This window comes from Cheilinus undulatus, linkage group 6, assembly GCF_018320785.1.
Source record: "Cheilinus undulatus linkage group 6, ASM1832078v1, whole genome shotgun sequence".
NCBI lineage: Eukaryota > Metazoa > Chordata > Actinopteri > Labriformes > Labridae > Cheilinus > Cheilinus undulatus.
This window is the reverse complement of record NC_054870.1, coordinates 19,218,307-19,241,054: the sequence shown is the minus strand read 5'-3', so window position 1 is coordinate 19,241,054 and position 22,748 is coordinate 19,218,307. Positions and strand designations below refer to the sequence as shown.

At 37.0% G+C, this 22,748-nt stretch overlaps 1 protein-coding gene across 6 annotated transcripts in view; it reads right to left on the bottom strand.

Annotated features, from left to right (window-relative positions):
• Positions 1-22,748, bottom strand: part of atrnl1a (attractin-like 1a) — a 450,037-nt gene that overhangs the window by 208,273 nt on the left and 219,016 nt on the right. For all 6 annotated transcript variants that reach the window (XM_041790223.1, XM_041790225.1, XM_041790224.1 and 3 more), the window contains one exon: positions 21,140-21,297. In XM_041790223.1, the coding sequence (XP_041646157.1) occupies positions 21,140-21,297 (158 nt within the window). The remainder of the gene's footprint in view (positions 1-21,139; positions 21,298-22,748) is intronic.

The following is a 22,748-nucleotide window of genomic DNA, read 5'->3' as shown; positions in this document are numbered from 1 at the left end:
TGTGGGTTCTTCTACACTGTAAAAAAAATTCCGTTAAATTTACGGTAAAACGCTGGCAGCTGTGGTTACCAGAGATTTACTGTAAAAATTACGGTGAGAATGTATGAGAAAAAACGGTGTTTACATTCTACAACTGTAAATATTACAGTTCAAACCTGTTTTTTTTTAACTGTAAATTTCTGTTAAAAAAATACAATATTGTAACCGTTTATACAAGGATTTGCTGTAAAAATAACAGTTATACTGTAACCATATTTACGGTAATTTGCTGTACAACTTACTGTAATTTGATGTAGAAATTACAGCTCTATTACAATATTTTCTACAGGGATTGGCTGTAAAAATAACGATAATGAAACAAACCTGTTTACGGTAAATTACTTTAAAAACACCAGAAATCCTGTAAACCTAAATACAGTCTATCTCAGTAATAAAAACAGTAGACCCGTATAATGTTTAACGGTATTTTATTATAACTACTTAAATTTTACAGTAAATTACTGGCAGCTGTGGTTACCAGAAATTTACCGTAAAAAATACAGGACAAAACATGAGAAATTACAGCTGATATTTGCAGATTTTACGGTAGTAGCAAAATACTGCCCAACTTTAAATTTTACAGTAAATTACTGGCAGCTGCGGTTACCAGAAATTTACCGTAAAAAATACAGGACAAAACATGAGAAATTACAGCTGATGTTTGCAGATTTTACGGTAGTAGCAAAATACTGCCCAACTTTAAATTTTACAGTAAATTACTGGCAGCTGTGGTTACCAGAAATTTACCGTAAAAAATACAGGACAAAACATGAGAAATTACAGCTGATGTTCGCAGAATTTACAGTAGTAGCTTAATACTGCCTTACTTTAAATTTTTACGGTAAATTACCAGCAGCTGTGGTTGCCAGAAATTTACTGTAAAAAAATACAGTACAAAACATGTGAAATTTCAGTTAATTTGCTAGATTTTTGCAGTAGTGCCCTAATACTCCTACTTTTAACAAAAGATTCAAGCTGAATAAACAACAAGAAACTCTGCAGTTATATGTTTGAAATAAAAAACCTTTCAACACATCTGATAACTTTTCTGTATACTCACAAAGCAGTTTAGATCTTGGAAGAAAAAGCTTGTGTCCATATGTATGACAGGTAGTCCTTGGTGTAATGCATGAAGATGAAACAAAGTCACTTGCCCCTAAATGATTCAAGAGTAATGAGTCCAGTCTTGACTGAAGAAGGCCTTCCACTTGGGAAGCTTCACATGGCCAAGAAACTTCATCTTCTTGAAGACTCGAGCACAGTTCATCAGGTGTTCTACTTTGGACTGGCTCCATCCTCTCTGCAGCAAGTACATATACAAAGCAAAGTTAGAGTGATTCAGTGCTTCAGTTTAATGCCTACACAGATGTAAATTTGAGAAAACTAGGCTCTAATAAGCCATGCTTACAATCAGCACAACAGAATAAAATAAACAGTGTGTACAGTACATACAGATCATTTCTATAATAGAATATGGTGAAGAAACGCAAATGTACCCACAAGTGCCAGCTATTAAGTCAGCAATCACCTAACAACAGCCAATTACTTTTTCCGTTATTGATTATAATGAGACAGTTATGACATATTAATTGCAATTTGCTTTTCGTCTATAGTTTAAAGCTGTGGTGCCCAGGCTTGTATCCACTGAGCTCCCCCCTCCTTCACATATCCAAGAAGATATGGACCCACACAAAAAAGTGACATAGCTATTGCTGTAAAAACTAAACATAAATTTGAATTGATGTCATTATTTAAAGCAGTTTTAATTTTGGCAGATATTTTTAATTTTAGTCTTAGTTTTAGTCTTTAAGTGAAATGAATTTTAGTTTCAGTCACATTTTAGTCATTTCTGTCCATTTAGTTTTAGTCCATAAAAAGTCCTCACATTTTAGGTTTTACTTTTAGTCCAAGTTTCTTGTCTTGCTTAATCTGGTACCAAGTCATAGTGGGATGTTCTCTGCACCCTGCCAAACCTGGGGTCCCTGCTTTCTACAGCTGAGAGACAGAAGAGCTACAGCTGCATTGTTTTTTGACAGAATTACCCACAGTGGAGAGATATCATGGATTTTGAATGTCCGACAAAAACTACATTACATTCTATTCAAAAACTAAACTTAGTTTTTGTCAGTTTTAGTCATCACAGATCTATTTTTGTTAGTCTTAGTCTAGTTTTTGTCATGGAAAACAAGGCTGTCGATGAACATTTTTAGTCATAGTTTTAGTCGACGAAATTAACACTGATTTAAAGCTACACACAATAGCCCAAACCACAAGTGTTAGCAAAAGACCTTGGTATGAACCTTTCATAAGGGTTATATTGTGATTTTAGGTAGTTGAACCACAAGATAAATATTTGCAAACTATGCTCTTTATATATATATTTACTTGTAAGACCACCCAAATAAATATAGAATTTGCTTTTACATGTAAATATAATATATAATTTTATATATAATTTCTATATAATTTCCCTTCGGGGATGAATAAAGTTATTATTGTATTGTATTAGGGTAAGCCTACCCATTAAGCCCAGGCACCATTTAAGCCCACTGGCGACTTTGAAGTCAATTTAAAAAAAAAAAAAAAAGAGGGGCCTGTCTTATGCTATACATTATTTGGTCCAATCACACAATTTCTTAATTATATGTCAGTTTTTGTTTGACACCAATCACATTTGTAGATATTGAAAAAGGCCCGCCTACATTTGTGCAGTCTCAAAGAGGCTCAGATAAAGTCGCCTAAAAACTTTGGTGTTTTGGGACCCCTCAGAAGGAACCTCTTTTCAACCATTTTCAGCCACTGACTTGTTAAGTACATTCATATTATGTAATTTGTAATTATTGATTTGTTTTTTGTGTATAAACAGGTAGTTTTTTTGTAATTTCTTACTATTTCGTTTTATGTGAAAAGATGAGTCATGCTAGCTAGCGTAGCGAGCTAATCACTAGTCAATACATGTAGCCCTACTGACAGATACACTGCTTAATGATTAAAAATGATAAGTACACAAACTGTTTTCTGATTCATTTTACATAAATCTTACATAAAACTTTGAACAAGAATTCCTTGATAATTCAGAAAGTTTGGCAGAAGAGGAATAACACTGATGGCAAGTTTTACAGCATATTTAGGCTACAGGCATTTCTTTAAACATTTGTTTAATTTTGGTGAGAACATATTATCTTCATTTCCCTGGTAGTCACTGTAGTACCATTTAAGCCCATCTTATGTGTTTCAATATAAACATATGAAATTTTGAGGTTTGATAGCTTTCGCTGTAATCCTGTGTTGGATGTTGTTATACTAACTTCATTAACACGAGTACATCACAGATCACACACTGCCCAGAAGAATTGTTATGTCAGTTAATTTTGCATAATTATTTGTTTATAGTGAGAAAAATGCCAACAAAAAAGAGGAATTACAGCAACTGTCCTAAAATCATCATTGTGACAGCCAAACATTAAATCTAAGTTCAATAAGATATTGTTGATGCAATGTAATGTCATTTAATACTTTTAAAAACAAACACATTTTTTTATTTTGTCAATATTGAATCAAATTTTGTCAATATTAAATAAAATGTTCAATGAAATGTTAAATACTGAAGCCAATGAAAATTAGTTTTAGGCCTACTTAGTCATGTTTGTGGTGGTCCATTGTTACAAGCCAAACATTAAAGCCAAGTTCAAAAAATAAATTGTGTTTAACATGTATAACATGTTACTGAATTAATGTATGTTTACTACTTGAAAAATGTAATAATTTTTTTAATTTCTGTCTATAAACGTGGTTGTGGGCTTATTTGGAACACACGTGGGCTTAAATGGTACTTAGGTACCAATTAAGGCCATGCCAGACTTTTGACTTTATTCATAACATTTCTTTAATTTGTTCTTTAAAATATGCATAAGTAAATAAATATACCTTCAAATGAGGGATTAATCCTTCATTCTAACAACTGATCATGTTTATAAACCATCTTAGTATCTATGAAAAATACGTGAACTTAGATTTTGGTGGGCCTAATGGGTACACTTACCCTAAATGCTTTGGGGTGCAAAAGGATTTTGCTGTAACAAAGATGATGGGCACTGAATTTTAAATCAATCATAATGAAAACATATGACTCACACAGAAAACTGTATTGGCCCCCATATGGTGTGATCATCAGAACACTGAGAACAAGCTGGACAAAGCAGTGGCATGGCAGTATTCTGGGTATTTCTACATGACCAGATTAATCTAAAGAATCTATTGAGGTATGTACAAATGCTGTGCAAGGCTTACCATTATTAATCCTTGATAACTGGCGTCTTTTTAGAAGAGTGGAATACCGGAGACAGTATAAAGTAATGGAGTCCTAGTCACTACTAGCAGAAGAAACAGGACCTTAAAAAAGAGTAAGGAAAAATAGAAAGACAAGGTAAAGCACCAAATCATGTCAACTTAGAAGTTTTGAACACTTATGTACGCACTGATTGCAAAGTACTATCCAATTTTTGAATTCACTCAAAAAAGGAGTGGACCCAATCTCTTCTTGTCCCGTGAGCTGAATGTCTTGTCACATCCCTTGTGTTTTGTGGCAGAAGCTACAGCAGACACAAAAATGCAGACATACATGTAGAGTGATCCAGCTGTCAAGCAGTTATCAGACGGGTGTTGCTGTGTTTATATGTTCTTCTAAAATCAACACTAAGCTGTGACTGGTGCTACCCCCTCCACTTAGAGTGTGTGTTGATCCCACAGCTCTGTAAGTCATCTTGCTTGCCCTTGCGCTTTTTCTGCTCACAACAGTTTTGGTTTAGAAAAATGCTGCACATCTATTTTTTTGTTTTTAAATTTGAAAATTTGGACACTATCAAACCTAAAAATCTGAACCAGAATCTTTATTGTCATTGTACACAAGTACAACGAAATTTTGCACAGTTCCATTCAGTGCAATTATTATTACCTCTGCCAAGGAGGTTATGTGATTGGCAGGGTTTGTTAGTTTGTTTGTTGGCAACATAGCCCAAAAAGTTATGGATAGATTCTGATGAAATTTCCAGGGAATGTCAGAAATGGCAAAAGGAAGAACTGATTTGATTTTGGGACTGATTCAGATCATCGTCTGGATCTAGGAATTTTTAAAGGACTCTTCACTATTGGGAGATAGGGCTAATGGCGGAGGTCTGCGCTCTCTGAGTGTTTTTCTAGTTTATTATTGCAACTGCTCTGGGATATGTGCTGTTTTTCAGTCTGTTAGTTTTGGCTCTTATTGTCCTGAACCGTCTTCCTCAGGATAGCAGTTGTTACAGGTGACGATAACACAGTTATAAAAATAACTGATATTGTATCATATGATGCACACGGCTGGAAGGAAATAAAACATTTTGCCAGCATTACACTATACCATATAACTACCTCTAAAGAGGAAAAATTATTACCTCTGTAGGAACTCCTGAGTGGATCCCAATGCTGGTCAATGCATAGCATGAGCTGCCTTGAAGCCTAGCAAGAGGCTCCTGGGAGGATGATAAAAGTAGAAAAGAATTACAAGCAAATCATCCATTACCATCCAAATGAGTCTTTAAAGTGTTTCTGAGATCCACTTACTACAAAAACAATACATGGGGCAGGCTTTCCACTGGTACCCCATCTGGCAAGAATGTTTCAACAATTAAAAAGATGTTGTCTTCTTTTTTGTTGAAACAGGAGAGAAGCCCTTTATGTCCTCTGAGCAGCCCTCCAACTGTCCTCTCTGAATCTTGAGCTTTGTGGCATCCTGCAAAAATCAAGTGAGCTATTAAATCTTTAGTGCCATGACACTGACGTGCACATATCCCCATTATGCATTTAGGAGGTGCTGGAGCCAACAGGTAGTGCCCAGGACCACCACAGTCCACCACCACACTATCCACCTTATTCCTGGGGCCGCTACTGTAAATGTGAATATGGGCGAAACTTCCGGTGCCAAAACGGAAGTAGGCTACATTAAATACATGTATTCTAGTACAGCAGCTAACTATGAACGCTAACAAAGAACGACAGTTGTTTCAATAGGAATTCTTCTGGAATTTGTAAATATTTATATTTTTGTTATCACATGTTCACATTGTTTGTATTATAAGCTGTAGATAAGTAAATAAGGTGGATACCACATTATTCCTGGGGGTCTACTGTAGCTATGAATGGAAGTGGAACTTCCAGTACAGTAACAATAATAGCAAAAACATGATTCTTCCAAAGGCTTACTAAAGTGATTTAGTGTCCACAGTGGTTGTTCTGAAATAAATAAATATTTGCTGTAATAAATACTGCTTCATTTTTGTTAAATCAATGAGCTGAAATTTTTTAATCATATTTTCTGCAATGCTCAGTACCTGTTGCTATGTTCATGGTACTAATATTATGACAAAGTTAAATATGTCTCTCACAACATGCTGTCCACTGTCTAAGTGCATCGGGATGTGATTCTTTTAGTATTAATTTATCATTAATTCTTAATACAAAACTTGACATTTACCAAACTGAAGAGCTGGCAACTTGAGTCATGGATAATTTTATAAATATAATTCCCATATTTAAGAGGATTAGTTTGTAAAATGAGAATTTCAGCAACTCCACAAACTAGAAATGTATCTTTTCATACTGATATAAAGCTACTAAAGTTAGCTAAATACGCCCGTGTAGGTTATCTAAAGTAATGTCATCAATTTGAACTCTCCAGTAGAGGCTAGAGAAATAATAATAATATTATCCCGTTTGAGGTTAAGCAGTCTAAGTTTATGTAGTTTGGTATCAAAATTGCTTTAATAGTCACGTTTAGCATCTCGTTTCTATACAAAGTCCCGTTTAGATAGAACGGAGCGGAAGTTGCGCCCATATTCATGGAAGGGTAGGAATAAGCTGGAAAGCCTGCCTCAGGGAACTCTGAACACAGATATGAATGTGACTCTGAACACAGATATGAATATGACTCTGAAGGGGAAAAATCCTTCACCTTAGGTCGCTCTGAAGCATCAGTGCTGCGGGACTCTCACTTTTTGGCTAGGGGACATCACGGTCCTCACGGTCACTCCCACCTCATCTGGAAAACTCCGTCCTTTTTCTCTCCCTCTTCCCAGTGTTCCCAGCACCCAACCGCCCATTTTTTGTACATTTTTCAAAAGTCTGAAGTGGGCGGAGTTAGCTCTGAGCTTGGGGTTCACTTATGGTCCCCAACACAGCAAGTGTTAAACGTTCTCCACGCTAAAATGACAGCAAAAAATACAAATCAGACAGCAATGTTGGCTGGTCTAGAATTGAAACAAAAAGCCTCCTGACCCATTTAACTTCTACCTATAAACACGTGGTGTTACTGAATGAAAAGAACTCAAGAAATATTTGACACTACGACAAAAGAGGTTCTACATACCTTACCAATAGCTCGTAGGCTGATGCTCCGGTGACGCCGAATTAATACACGCCAATGTCCTGCTTTGTATTCCATCTTCGTTTGCAGCTCGTTCTACGAGCAGACAGCAACTTTATGAAATATTTCCGCGCACACGACCACAGAAGACACGAAAAGCTGTAGTTTACCAGGCAGCCGTTGGCGGTTTGATTTTCCAACGAACCACACACGCATGCGTATTAGGTCCTTCTTTCCCGCGCCTGCGCGAAACCGTATTCGCGCATGGCAATTGACTGCAACCACAATGCGCAAACGCATTTCGAGAAAGCAGCACTGTTTGTGTGCATGGAGGGAGGTGAATGAAAACTGTTCACTCTGGAGCTCGTTTCCAAATTGTTCCATTTTTAAACACCCAAATCGCTGTTCTAGTACAGACAGAATAGAAGACGTTCCTGTGTAGACAGGTTGAATGGCGACGGGAAACAGTTTTTCAAAATTATTTTTATATATTTATTTTTTATATTGATACAACTTTATTGAACAGATTCCAAGAGTTAATACAGCATAGGCACATGAAACAAAACGTATTTACTAGACATCAATAACCCCACATACAGGTAAAGAGAAGTTTAGATTAAATTACATAAGGTATGAGAAGTAAATTAAAATTTCAGAAACTAAACCATGGTGTCATATTGTTTTTTTTTAAGAATTTTTTTTTTCCCTTAGAAATCAATTTGATAGACTATATGTACAGTTCACATTCATTTTTAAAACTGATTATGGAGGGTTTCTTGTCATTCTATTTGCATTCATGTTTAAGTTATTTAACCAGTAAAAATAACTATTGTATTTATATAATGTATATACTAAATATTCAACTGTGTTATATACATATTATATATACAGTATGTATCTCTCTCTCTCTCTCTCTTTATGTATATATAAAATAGTTCTTTCCAATTACCTTGTTATATTTCCTATCGGTAATATGTGTCATCCAATTTCAGTTCTGAAAGATTGACTGAAACATTAAAGTACATCAATGTATTTTGTGTTAGATGCATTAAAGGAAGTGGAATGGCTTTACAAATGCAATGGCATTCTTTGTGAGAGCAATTAACATCATTCTTTTCCAATAAATCAGTTAAACTAAAATAATTGACCACTTTCATCCATCAAATTAAGAACAAACAAAATGATTTTTGGTACCATTCTTGTTTCAATAAGGTTTTCATATTAACTGTAACTGTCCGTTTATTTCACAAGGCAGCATCATGTGGTGTAGCACTGAGAAACAAATGTGGACATAACAACAAATTGGTGCTTGTTCACAGGTTTTGCAGGTTGACAGGTTTTTACTGTATTTTCTACAGAACTTTCCTGATCATACAGTTTTTTTAACCTCTTGTCCCTGCTAAAATTACGGTATGTGATTGCAATTTTTTTCACAGATTTTTACTGTGAATTTAAATGTACATGAGAGAAAAGTCTGTAATTTTAACAAAATACTACTGTAATTTTTAGAGTAATTGCCCGTCTTGAAGATTACAGTATTTTTCCTTTATTTTCACAATCTTCTTTCGTTTAAACGGTACAATTTTGTAATTATTACGTACTTTAATTGTAAAAATTTATGTTTCATACCGTTGCTTGATTTACAGCAATTCTGTGTATTTTATACAGTAATATATGTTTATTTATTTTACGGTCTTTTACTGTTGCTATTTGACAGTCTTTTGCCGTATTTTCTACGGACATTTTTTACAGTGTAGATGTATTGAACTCTATCCACTTTGTAATAACGTATGACTTATTTTATTTAGTAATACTGTCTTAATACCTCACGTTTCTGTAGTTTTGCTTGTCTGTTTTCTGTAGTTCTGTTTGTTTCATTTTGTGTTTGTATGACTTTGTTCTGCCTAAAAACCCTTAATAAAAAAGAGGTGAGTCGCAGGGCAAGACTTGATGACCACACTGGGCAGGAGAGTGAGGTGTGAGACTGCAAGGGTGAGGCCAGGGTTCGTGGCCTGTGTGAGACGGTCAAAGGCCCGCCCAGCTTACAGGGTCATATAGAGCCAAGAAAGCCTGAGCCTCAGAACCCGGCGGACTTGTCCAGACCCTTGGGGTGACAGCATGCATGGCGCAGGACAGGACCCATTTGGTCAATTGTGTTACCTTGAATGCAAAGTTGACATTGTTTGAGAAGTCACTGTCATGACATCCTGACATTAACATGTTATAGCAAACCTGACCATCAAACATACAGAAACAATTTAGTTTAATCTATTAACATTAATCAACCTGTCATATGTGATTGGTCTAGACATTGGCTGTCATTGGACCATAAGAAAAGCAAAATTAATAATTTCCTTGACCTCAAGTAAAGTGAGTCACTTCGGACATCATTATTATGATGTTTTTTGAGTGTCATGACACAGTCACATGGTTTTATAACAGTGAATTGAATAGTTTCCTTGTCCTCAAGTAAAGTGAGGCACTTTGGATTCCTCACCCTGTCTCTGCCTCTCATCCTCTTTCTAAGCTTTCCCTTCAGATTTTTCTCCAGCCTTTAATTCTCTGTTGTATTCTCCTTTCAGTTCTTTTCCATGGGGAATGTCTCCATCTGGAATAGCTGTCTTGCTAGTGGTGGCAAATAGGGGCCATGGGCTAGGGTAGGTTGCATCAGCATTGTTACAACCTGGAGCTTTCTTGTATGGAGCCTGGGTCTGTTGAAGGCGGTGATGCTGTTTGAGCTGTGGTGAGGAACTGGTAAAGGGGGTAAGACAAAGAAAGACTGCATTTTGTTATGGCAGGTGGTGGAGGGGTGGCGGCTCTGGGATGCTTTTCAGCCCTCTGGAGGTGGCTGGGACTAATGGAGCAAAACACCTGTGAAGGGGTTCCTAGTTGACAACACAGGGGAAGTTACGACTTCTTGCCACCAAAGGCATTTCTTCACTGAGCACTTAACTTTCAGTAGGGTTCAAGCCTTAAAACATTTTGGAAAGTTACTTGATAAAAGTCATGAAATTGAATTTTTTAAATCTTTTTTTTAATCAATCTTTGTTTAAAAACACAAAAAATAATAATCAAACACAATAATAACAGTATAAAATCAAACAAAATGTTTCCTTAATACTTCAAAGGCTACTTAAACCATTTGCATTTTAGTTATTTCTTGAGTTCTCCCTTTTAACAACAGAAAACTAGGAAGTTTTGATAATTTAATTTTGTCTAAACTCTTCTTTTCTAATAATGTTTTAAACAGGATTATGCAATCAGTCACTGACAAATCATGGCTGCCTCAGATAGCTGCAGGTATTCACTTTGTTTTATACAGCATACCATGTTACATAATAATGCCATTAATGAATGTGCAACAAGAGCACACAAAACAGAAGCCTTAACTGTTTGAAGCAAAAAAGACTGAAGCTGAAGCTATTGATTTGAATTTAATTGTGCTTCAATAGAACTATAACAGCTTTCTCCCCGGGGCAGGTCCCTTTCTGAGCTCTTATTTGGAAAAATATAAGATGAATAAAACTCTTCTACTAATGAGGGAGTCTTTCTTCTTTTATCTTAGTTTATTACATATGTAGCATCCTCTTTTCTGGAAACAAAGACAATCGTTTTCCTGTGTTAAATGCAAATAGGCTGAAGAGATCCTCACTGATCTAATTATGTGCAGGTGGTGTAACTCAACCCTACATACATGCAGACCTGGAACATTTTGGTGTGTCGTGTCATGATGGTGAGTGCAGGAGAGCGAGAACAAAGGTGCAAGGTCAGCGTGACAGAACCAATCAAAATCTGTTCCAGCAGAATGAACGATCCCAACACCTCGCTGTGCCTTACAACCAGCCCTGAGCTCCAGCTGACGTCAGGACGCCGCCAGGGAAACACTCACTGCTCACATTAGGGTGTTTGCTGTCATGGTTTTCTACCTTTCTAAGGACAAACTCCAGATTTAGACCAGCTAGTTGAGGACATTTTGCACTCTCCAAAATATAATTGTTGTATGCCAAGTCCAAATGCCTTTTTGAAAGGTTAAACTTCTCTCTGATTCGGGGTTCTGTTTTCTTAATGTCTAACTTCTTGCCTGTTCTTTCAGACACTTTTAAATCTGCAGTTTCTGCCTGGTGCTTGTGAAGGAGTTACCTCACACTGCGTTAGACCATTAAGCTGTTAAGGAAAAAAATCCCAAACTAGCTATCATTTTGGTACACAAAAGAAGTTCAAAGTTTTTCATCAAGTGTTTTTTAAAAGATGTAAGACATATTGTAAGATTATGATAGACATAAATCACAACTTTTGTATACATTCATCACTGTCTCTTCCTGTGAGGTCTCACCAAGCTCATACTAAATGCTTACTGGTCATTAACATGGTATTGCATCCATAAGTATATTTAAGAGATGTTGTTTTTAAGGGCTCCAAACACTGAGTTCAGTCTCAGTGAAAAGAATGAATTGAGGTCACATATGATGGTAATTTAGCCAGCCAAAAACACAAGGCAGCATGGCTGCGGTGTCAGACTTCTTGACATTATTAGTTTTACTTTGCCTTTTTGGTTTACGCCTGGATGAGTAACGGAACAAGCTTCCAGATAAAGGCTGGGGGTCCAGTGAGTCATGGTCTCTGCTTCAAGTGACTGTTCACATTTCATGTTGGAAAGTCGATGAAAAACTACAAATCTACCACTAAAAGACACAGGGCCACTGCTAGGACAAGCATAACCCAAACAAGAATCAAACGAGCACAGCATCAAAATAATGACTACAAAGAGATAGAAAATCAGTGACAAAGACTCTCAAAATAAACACTATTAAAATCAAATAGGAAAAGAAATAAAGAGAGATACAAAGAAAGTACACAAATACAGTACTGTGCATATGTTTTAGGCATGTCTGGGCTATTGAATGGGGCTGAAGTGAGGTACGTGCTGGCTAGTAAACTATCTTGGGGGCACCATCAAGTGGGACGGAGGATTGACACAAACCCAGTCATGCTCAGGGTGTCCTTGCATTTTGTCAGGGGCATGGGAAAATGATCTGTTGAAAAAAAAAAATCACATCTTTAGGGCACAGTCAGGGGTGGATGTGGTGAGTAAGCATGGCCTCGGGTGCAGGTATTAGGGTCCAACAAGGTATTAGGGTTCAACAAGCCCCTGGTTGTGCTGCGGATGTCCCAAGGGCCTGAACTGCCAGTGGTGACTATTGTATTACCAGGAATCAAAAAGCCTGGACGCAAAAAAAAAATGCTCTCAAGCTTGCCCTTGCCAGCCTAACGACACATGTGTGTGTGTGTGTTTACATGTATCAGGCTCAACTTGAATTTCCAGTTGACTTGCTTCTGTAACTATATGTAAGTGGAAATGAGGGGTAAAGAGTGACAGTGACAGATGAAAACTGTAAACAGAGAGATTTCCTGTGATTCAGTGTCAACTTCATTGATGAATTCCAGTGTGAAGTTCATATAAAAAACTATGGTTTTATGCCGTCACTGCTTAGCCTGACCCCCCTCATGGCTGTCCCTGACTCTCTGCATGCCTTTAAAAAAGAGGTAGATGCATGTGTTGAAGGAGCTGGGGCTCTCTTTGTGCAGGATTATGTGTAACGACTTTATTACCTATCAGATTACAAAAACCTTTTAATACAAACCATATGTTTTGTTTTAATCAATAAACATGTAAATTAATATGAAATGATAGCAGCACTCATATTAAGGGCAAAAAGTCATTAATAGTGGCCTTACTGGTAAATGCTGAATGCAACTCATAAAGTAGTTTCTCTAGGAAAGTACAAACTGTATGTTTAATACAAATATATGTATAAATATGAGTTTTGGGTCTGTCAGAGGACTCTCTGACATCCAGATCATGTGGAAAGACTGTGGGTTTTTGTTTAGTTCCCACAAACATGAATATCAAATATATATTATACATATACATATGGTTGTGCTTTGTGCACATTGTCACTGCTTGTCTTCTATTTGTGAAAGATGGCATGTGTGGGTCAGGCATTGTAATTTTTCTGTTAGATTTTGGTGTTTTTCATGGCAAAATCCCAAGTTTAAGGCTAGAAGTGACACTGGAGGTAAATGTCACTGTATTTGCAAAAAAAAAAAAAACATAAGGATTCCTCCTCTAGGCACCATGAATATTCATAAAAATTTCAGACCTCAAGTCATAGCATTCAAAGAGACATTTTGATCCAAAAAGAGGCAGTGGACAAAAGGTCAAGGGGTCATTCATGTGATATAAAATAATCCCTCATAGGGAGTAATGAATAACTATTTCACATTTACTGACATGTGGACCATAGTTGCAGGGGTGTTTGGCTGTAAGGTTCTTATTTCTGTGTCTCTTCCTCTCTCTCTTTGTCCTTCATGTTTGAATTTGTGTAATTGTGTGCATGTGGATTGGTGTGTGCTTGTATGTATGTGTGTGTGTGTGTGTGTGTGTGTGACGGTCTATTAAATCAAAAATATCAGACCGGGTCGTTACCAATTCTCCGGACAATTTCTCATCCTCTCCCTTCTCTGGCGTCGGAAGCCACCAAGGTCAAAGGACCGGACGCCGAGTGCTTCTCGAGTTACACACAGGCACGTCTGACATGTCGGCGAGATAGCCCTCATCACTGTAATTATCAGATCACCTTTCCACAGCAGATATATAGAGCTCTGATAATGTAGCATTAATGGGAAATGCACATGAGGTCGGGATCGATGGACAAATGACCCATAATGTGGAGCAGGACACTGGACTATACACAAACACCTATATACACACCTAATGACTATGATCAGAGTGATAGGATGATTCCAAATGATGGTTGCTTCTCATTATCAGGAGTCAAGCTTTAGAAAAAAGAAAAAGTAAATTATAACTAAAAGAACATACACTAAGTACTCAGCTACAATGGAGTGAACTGGCCACACTTAAGCTTGTTTTTAAGAGAGTATTTTGCTGTGCCTATGAAAAGTATTCACCTGCTTGGTGATTTACTCTTTTATTGGACATGGACAGCCAATGTGTTTCAGGTGACTGTTGTATAAAAACACCAGTGTCTGGAAGGTCCGAACACAGGTGAATCAGTACTCAGAGAAATTGTGAAGAAAAAGTATAAGCCAGGGGATGGATACAAATAAATTTTCAAGGCACTGAACATCCCCCAGGGTTCAGTTAAATCCATCAAGAATACATCATGGGGAATATGGCACATGTGTAAATGTGTAAATCTGCTTAGAGGCCGTCCTAACAAACTGATTGACCGAGCAAGGAGAAAAGGGGAAAAAGGCCACCAAGAAACCTATGACTACTCTAAAGGAGTTACAAGCTTCCTGATATGCGAGAAACTCTGCATACAACTCCTCTTTCTTCACCAGTCAAAGCTTTTTGGGAAGTGGAAAAAAGAAAGCCTCTGTTGAAGAAAAACACATTTAATCTGGACCAGGGTTTGCCAAAATGTATGTTGGGAGACTCCTTGGTCAAGTGAAAAAAAGTTCTTTGGTCTGGTGAGACCAAAATGGTGCTTTTTGGCAGACACCAAACACTTCACAGCACCACAAATTGTGCTGTGAGCATGGTGGTGGCAGCATCATGCGGTGGGGATGCTTCTCAGCAGCTGGCCCTGGAAGGCTTGTAAAGGTAGAGGGTAAAATTAGTATGGGAAAATCTTAAAGGAGAGAATTGCCAGAGAAAAAAGGCTTGGGAGAAGATTTATTTCCCAGTAAGACAATGACTGGATGCATACGGCAAAAGCTACACAGAAATGGTTTGAAGACAACAAGGTGAATGTTCTGGAGTGGCTGAGTCAAAGCCCAGACTTCAATCCAATAGAGAATTTGTGGCTGGACATGAAAAGGGCTGTTCACACCCAATTACTGTGCAACCTGACAGAGCTTGAGCAGTTTTGCAAAGAAGAATGGAGTAAAATTGCAGTGCAGATGTGCAAGCCTGATTGACACCTATCCACACAGACTCAATGTTGTGATTGCAGCCAAAGATGAATCTACTAGATACTGACTTGAAGGGAGAGAATATTTAAGCAGTCACTTATTTTACATTAACTCTCAGGGTCCATGATCACACCGGCATAATTTCATCATGCGCTACTTTGCCACATGACAGCATGAAAACAAAGCCACATTTTGCATTGCAGTGCAAATCACTTTGTGTGGAAAGCATGATCTTTAAGTTTCAGTTTTTGTTTGATGTCAATAGGCCAAATAAAACAGGAAATATGATCATTTTAATTTGATATAAAAATTAATGTTACACATAAGGGACAGTGGACCATGCTGAACATGACTGGCACTGGTATTTTTTCATCATTTCAGTAAGTTGTCTTTTCTGAAATGACAATATGTTGTTTTAAATAACAATTTTTAACAATCCAATTTTGTGGGGTGCCCTAAATCTAATACAGTAAATTAACTTAAAAAAATACAGTTTCGTGTTTTAAAGTTGAGGTAGTGCTGAAAAAGATTACACAAAAGATGAGCATGGTATACATTTTCTGCATGGTTTCTTTTGTCAAAGGAAAATTAACAAAATGGCAAAATAGCCAGTGGACCTCTATTCTATTCTGTCTTTAATTTACATTTCTTTGTTAAAATTCTGTTTTCAACTTGACAAGAATTGATTTTTAAATTTTTTTGTCAAAAACTAAAATTACATTGACCATGATTGATTTACAAAATCAATAAAGAATAAAACACCCAAAGGGGGTACTTTTTATAGGCACTGTATCAGCATCAACATCCCTGTTTGTATTTTTGTGGGCCCATATGACTTGTGTGGCTCATCTTCTTTTTAACCAATAAAAAATGGAAGAAGAGGTCTGTAAATTTATGTGTAAATCAAACTGGTGAATTTGGTTATGAGGTTAGTGAAAGAGAACTGAGTAACTGAACCTCAAGGGGAACAGAGGGTAAAAGAAAAAAGAAAGGTTTAAGGGTAAGCAAGCACTATATGCATAAAGGAAAATTAAGATATTTTTATGTTATCTCATAGAAGATCACCAGTGGGTTTATTGCTACTTTGTGGTAAAAAAAATGACAGTAAAAAACTGTGGAAAAGAGTAAATATATAGCTGCAGCTCTTCAGGGTGCTTCTGTATGTTTTATGAGCCCATGTCATGTCTGTTGCCAATGTAAAATGTATAAAAGCAACTCACCAGATCTGCTGAAAATTACTAAAAAAACACTCTTCTTCTTTAAAAATTAGTCAAAAATAAAAAGGTCTACAATGAAAAGTGAGAGTAAGACCTTTTGAGAGAAAGATACATTTCAATTCTGTATTTTTACCTAAAAAATTGACCTCAGTCAATCAATCCATTACTCCATCCAGTCTACTCTGCTTCAAGACTTTATCCGTCTGCAGACCTCCTGTCCATCTCCTTCAATCCATCAGTAAGACACTCTCCCTTTTACCCACACTGGATATGTTGACTGTACCATAGTACCAACACCATTTAACCAGTCAGTCTGTCTTCACTCTCTCCTAATTCCTCCATTCTGTCACTTCCTGACTCCATCCATCAGCACCCAGCCCACACCCTGCATGACAGTCATCCTAAAATATCACCGCTAAAAGTCTACTTCAATTTAATGGATCATAAGGCCCGAGTGTGCATATTCAGTGTGTGTGCGGCTGCCGCCTGCAGATTTAATCCAGTGCTGCATAATTGATGGAGAGACATTGGAAAACTCACAGATCATTAAATGTGATAGCAGATTTGCCAAACACTTCTCAGTATAGTTTATGCTCAGCGTCCTGTCAGGGCGGTATGTTGTGTGCAGAGTCAGCTCCTGAAAACTGAAAGTGACGACAACGATGATGATGGAAACCATACTTTGTGCTTCACCTTGTTTATCTACACATCTGAACTGATGTATTGGACATAACATAATGGCTATAAAATCTGTGCATGTATTTATTCTGTCAGTCTGTTAGATTTGCAGATCAGTGACTTTTGCTCAGGATTTAGTGTAGGTAGTGATTTATAAAGCTGGAAGTTTGATCCCTGCCATCCACATGTTCAGATGACCCAAAATTGATGCTGATAGAAAGACTTGCATCCTAATTTGGAATCAGAACCTGACTCATCACTAAAGTAGGTTTATACAAGGCGCCTCAATGTTTAAAAGCAAAAACAATGAAAACTGGAGTATAAAAAAGCGGTCAAACAGCACAATTCCTATTGTCCAAGAACTTGAATAAAAGGATGACTGTGGAGAACTCCAGATGGGGGGTAGGAAGTGATTTTTGTATTGAGAAGTGTTATCAACACACTTAAGTTTTGTGCTGTTGAAGAAAATCAAAAAGAATCAAGTGATACATCACTACTTGGTTGCTTAACCCACAAGGTTTATTTGCTTAATAGTACATCACCATTTCCATTAAAAACATGTTAATGACAACAAGGGTGAAAAGCTGTTAAAGAGTTGTAGCTAGCCGCTTAGATTTTTGTCTCCCTTTAGCTAGCTAGATGTGTAGGAGGTCTACACAACTAAGTCATTTGTGATATTGATCACATTTATGCCACACAAATCAGTTAACCTGTGGGGAAAAAAGGATGTTGTTTCGTAAAGTGCAGGGATCAAATCCAATGCATGTATAAATGTTCTGGTGATAACTGCAGCTTTGAGCTCATTACAGAATTTTATGGCACTTTCCTCCGTTCCAAAAATTCCTACTGCTGTTCTTCACTTCGAACCTCACATCTTACACTGATGCCACATCATATCTGTGCCTTCAAACAATCAATGAGATAAAAAATGTATAGAAAAACAAAATATGCTGTAATAACAGATGTATGTAAATATGAACTGAGTGAGGCACCAGCAAGTGGAAGGAAGCATCTCTTTATCATTCACACACTATTTAAAAAAAATCTGTCAGAAGTTGTTCACCTCCATTTTGACAATTGAGTTTACCATGTTGTAATTGGGTTTTGAATCAGAGGTGGGTTCTTTAAAGTGGAAATGGATAAAATCTGAATGCATTGCAGAGATAGTCTGTTGCTAGATGGAGAGGCATATGGAGCAGCCGTTAGGGAAATGAGCAGATACTGCAGACAGCTCAGTCTGTGAGATTCCTCATTGCTCCATAGTGCTCAAATGCCATGTGTGCAGGAGTCACAAAAACATTGTCAAGAACTTTGACCAAAGGAAAAAAGGATATTTAATATGATATTATAATAATAATAAATAGAATAAACTTAATAAATAACTAAATATTGATAAATGATATTTAATTGAGTATCGATAAACAGTGAAAGAGTAGTCATTAACGAAGAGTTGGGGATGACCATTGACCCAATCCCAATCCCAACCCAATCCTGTCACTCCAAAGAAAACACATGAAATATGTTATGTAAAGAAGCTACTTGTATGTTCTATTGGCATTTTATTTTCTCAGAATCATTTACAATACTGAGACAGCTTTCATTCAGCTGCCAACTTTCAAAACACTTTTTTTTCTCTTAAAAGTATTGATTCAGGCATTTTTTTAAGCACCGTCACCTATAAAATGTACTGCTTTAGCACCAGTATTGGAAAAAACCCAAACGGTATCCAACCCTAGTAGGGTGGCTGTGGTTCATTTGGTTGTCTCTCACTCAGAAACTTGGTGATTAGATCCCAGCTCTTTAAGTCTAAAGTCAGAAGGTCCATGGGTAAGAGACTGCACTCCAAAAAGCTCTCAGGTTCATGACCAGCAGTGTGTGCATGGATATTATCAGCCGATAATGATGGACATGTTACATTGCACTCCCAGTCACTGGTGTGTGAAAACTGTGTTAATGTGTGAATGAAACATGCCGTGTAAAACCCTAAACTCTTGTTAAGGAAAAGCGTGAGCTTTGCTTTTGAAATGTGTATTTCTTTTGGATTAAGATCCTTTTTGTAATTTATTCAGCATCAACACTAAAATCTCACTTACTGATTCAATTAGGATGGCATTTGTGTAGAGGATTATGCACTTTGTTGGAGGCAAACACTCAAATAAATAAAAAATTCACAGCCTAGAATAAATGCAGCTGTACTAGTAACTCTTCAAGACGTAATTTCACAGTATTCCCTCAGCAGTCATTTGACGAAGCATATTTGTGTCAATCTAGTTTGTGACTTTTGGCCCAGATGGTGCATTTTAATTAGAAACAACACATAATTTAGCTTTAGTGTAAAAACTATCAAAGCTGAACATGGCATGCATCATGTATTGGTTTATTTGCTAATAGTGGAATAGTTCGATTATTCCCAAAGGTCTGGCATAAATTGAAGACACAAGTTGAGATGAGAACGCTTGCACAACACTTACATTGTTGTAAAAGAAAAAACATAAAGATAATCAATTCTGGTACACAACACAGTAAAACACTCCCGTTACTTGAATTCAAATGTTTAAGAGTTGTACAGTGCATTCAGAAAGTATTTGGACCCCCTACAATTTTTCAATTTTTTTATCTCACAACCTGATGCTACAATCAAAAAAATAATTTCATTCAGGAACACTATCATCACATGTTTAACAAATTTTATTGAAATATGGATATACAGTTTTACTTGGCAGAGAAGGTTCTGTTAAAAGATGCTCCCTGGGTTAGTCAAGCAGCAAGCTTTGACTTTCCAGGGCTAGAAACCTCCATAAGGACAGATACACTTATGACAATGCATACTGAATACAATAAAATTAGCTCAAAAGTAATTAATCTATAGCAGTATGAGTCTGAATATGAGGGTGCAACAAGCCTTATTCTATGAAGCAGGAGGCTGGGGTGGAGGAGGTTAAGTTTTGCCAGCAGCAGCATTAATGTAAGCAGGGATTACTGAGAAGTACGTCATATTGAAATACAACGCTGTGTTGAGAGAATAAGCTGTGATTGGGTGTGGGAGCTGGGAGGAGATAATTGGAATCAGCTGGCCATCAGCTGATCACAGCTGGGTGTATGACTACTGTTATCTGCATGAACTAACATCTCAGCAATGATCCAGATAAATTTCAAGTGTTGCTGCAAAGGTTTTGAATACTTGTGTCATTGGATATTGACCATTTTTATCCTTAATAAATTTGAAAAAAAAAATAAATTTAAACTTCTGTTTTCACTTTGTCATGATAGGTTACTAAGTGTTGATCAATGAGACCAAAAATGTTTTGTTGTCAGTAGCATCAGACTGCGCCACAAAACGAAATAACTGAAGGGGGACTGAATACTTCCTGAATGTACTGCAGGAAAATTAGGTGGTCAATCTGTGTCTTTATGATGATTTTTGCCTGTAATTGAAACCTGGCAGGATTAATTTGTTAATAACTTCTGATCTCAAGACAACACCCCATACCATTACCATCATCCTGAAAAGTTGGTCTGGTACTTACTTGAATTTGTGTTTTTTAGACATTTTTTCTTATTTCATTTCTCAATCATGATATTTTATCCATCTGTATTGTTCTTCTTTTTGGGTTTTCATATTTGTGGCCTGTAGAGCTAAAACAATTTGTCTGATAAAGTGGGTAAAACGGTTGATGAGCAACAGTTTAGTTTAATAATGTCTGAGCTGACACTTTTTTTTTCAGTATCTATGTGTCAGCTGGAATGAAGAAATGAAGATAATAACCACTGCCTGAGTCAGACAGATCTTGCACACTCAGTGTTTCAGTGTTGGTCATTTCTTTGATCACCAAACCCCATATTTTTTTCAAATCCCAAAGCCTCTTACCTGGATCTTTATTGGCCAGCTGAAGTTGGTAACATAGACGTAGAAGGTGATGTTGTGGTGGAGCCTGAAGTTGAACTTCTCACATGAGAAACTGTCGCGGTGCTCCTTGATGTTGGTTCTCGCTATGATGGGCATCTCCTCACCTGAGATGGTGCCAGCTGAGAAAGGCAGAGAGATAAGAAAGGAAATTTCATTTAAAAAATTAGAGTTAAAATAAATTAAAACTAACAAGAGTGTAGAAAAACAATCTTAATGAGAACATATTTTTCAATGGAGTATTTCATAAGCCCTCAATAAGATCCAGTATCTTGTGTGCACTTCGTATGAACTAAAATAGCAGTTGTTCATTAGATTATGTTTATGGTTTTTCATCCATTATTTGTTAAAATGATAAAAATTATTTTAAAGATCAAGCACAGCTCTAGACGAGCAATGTTCCTGATTTTCATAGAGAAACCTCTTCACAAATCAAGGCTTTACATTTTGATGGGAACACATTCTCTTGAGGTTTATTTAGTCAGCGTGAATCTGTGTGAAGGCAGTACAACAAAATACATGGCAGTAAATCTTAACGGTTTTGATAACCAAAACCTGGATTTTCAGGGCTGTTATCATCAGATTTACCCTGTCAAAAGTTAAACATGTTTTTTTATTATTTTTGTTTTAGTGGAGCTATTAGCATTGTGATAATCTGCAAAAACACACTGTAATAGAAAACGTTATCCAAATTGACCCTGGTGTTCCACAGAGTCACAAGCACTTTTCAGACTGACAAATGTATGTGCAATGTTTCTGCTTCTGTAATTTCTCGCTGTCACTTTGAATTTCACAGAGGTAAAATAGGGGAACAAGGTCATCCCATCTCTGTGCCAGCTCTGGAGGTAGTGAAAGAGGTGTTAAAAGGCTAAACAGGATATCTGTAAGAAGGCAGAGTGAACAGGGGTGAAAAGCACTCACTCAGTGTGTAAACATGGAGCTCCCATCATGTTTTTATCTGCCATGCTGTCTGACACTCACAATGCCACAAAGCAATGGGAAAATCAATGACTGGTGCACCAATATCACTCTGTTGTTGAATTAAGCTAAAGGTAAAAAGTTGTAATGGCATGAAGCTGTTTGGAACAGTCTCCCAGATGTAGGGGGGAATCGGGGGGAGAAAATATTTTAAAGAACTGAGAATGCTTTTTGTATCAAATAATTTCTTGTTACACCATGTTAGCTCGTAGTTGCTATGAATTTATTAAGTTCTTTTAAACAAAATTCAAACAGAATTGTTAACTCCAGTTTTACCTCGTTACCCTCTTTATCTCAGTGGGGAATCAGCCATGTGGACGACAAATGGTTTATAGTTTTGGTGGGAACTGTTCAAACAAAGAGTCATAAAAACAAAAGAAATCTTTATTGCAGGATCCCTTGTAGCAGAATACACTCTTGCTCTGATAGGAGGAGACCTGAGGAGAGTATGCATGGGGTCCACATGTATAAAAAACTCTCTGTGACCCACACCCTGCCCCCAATGGGTCATTCAACTGCCATACAAGCTGCCTTCCACTGTTTCTCTGTTTTCTCAACATTTAGTTTAACTTTTAGTGCAGGCAGAAATTGGCTG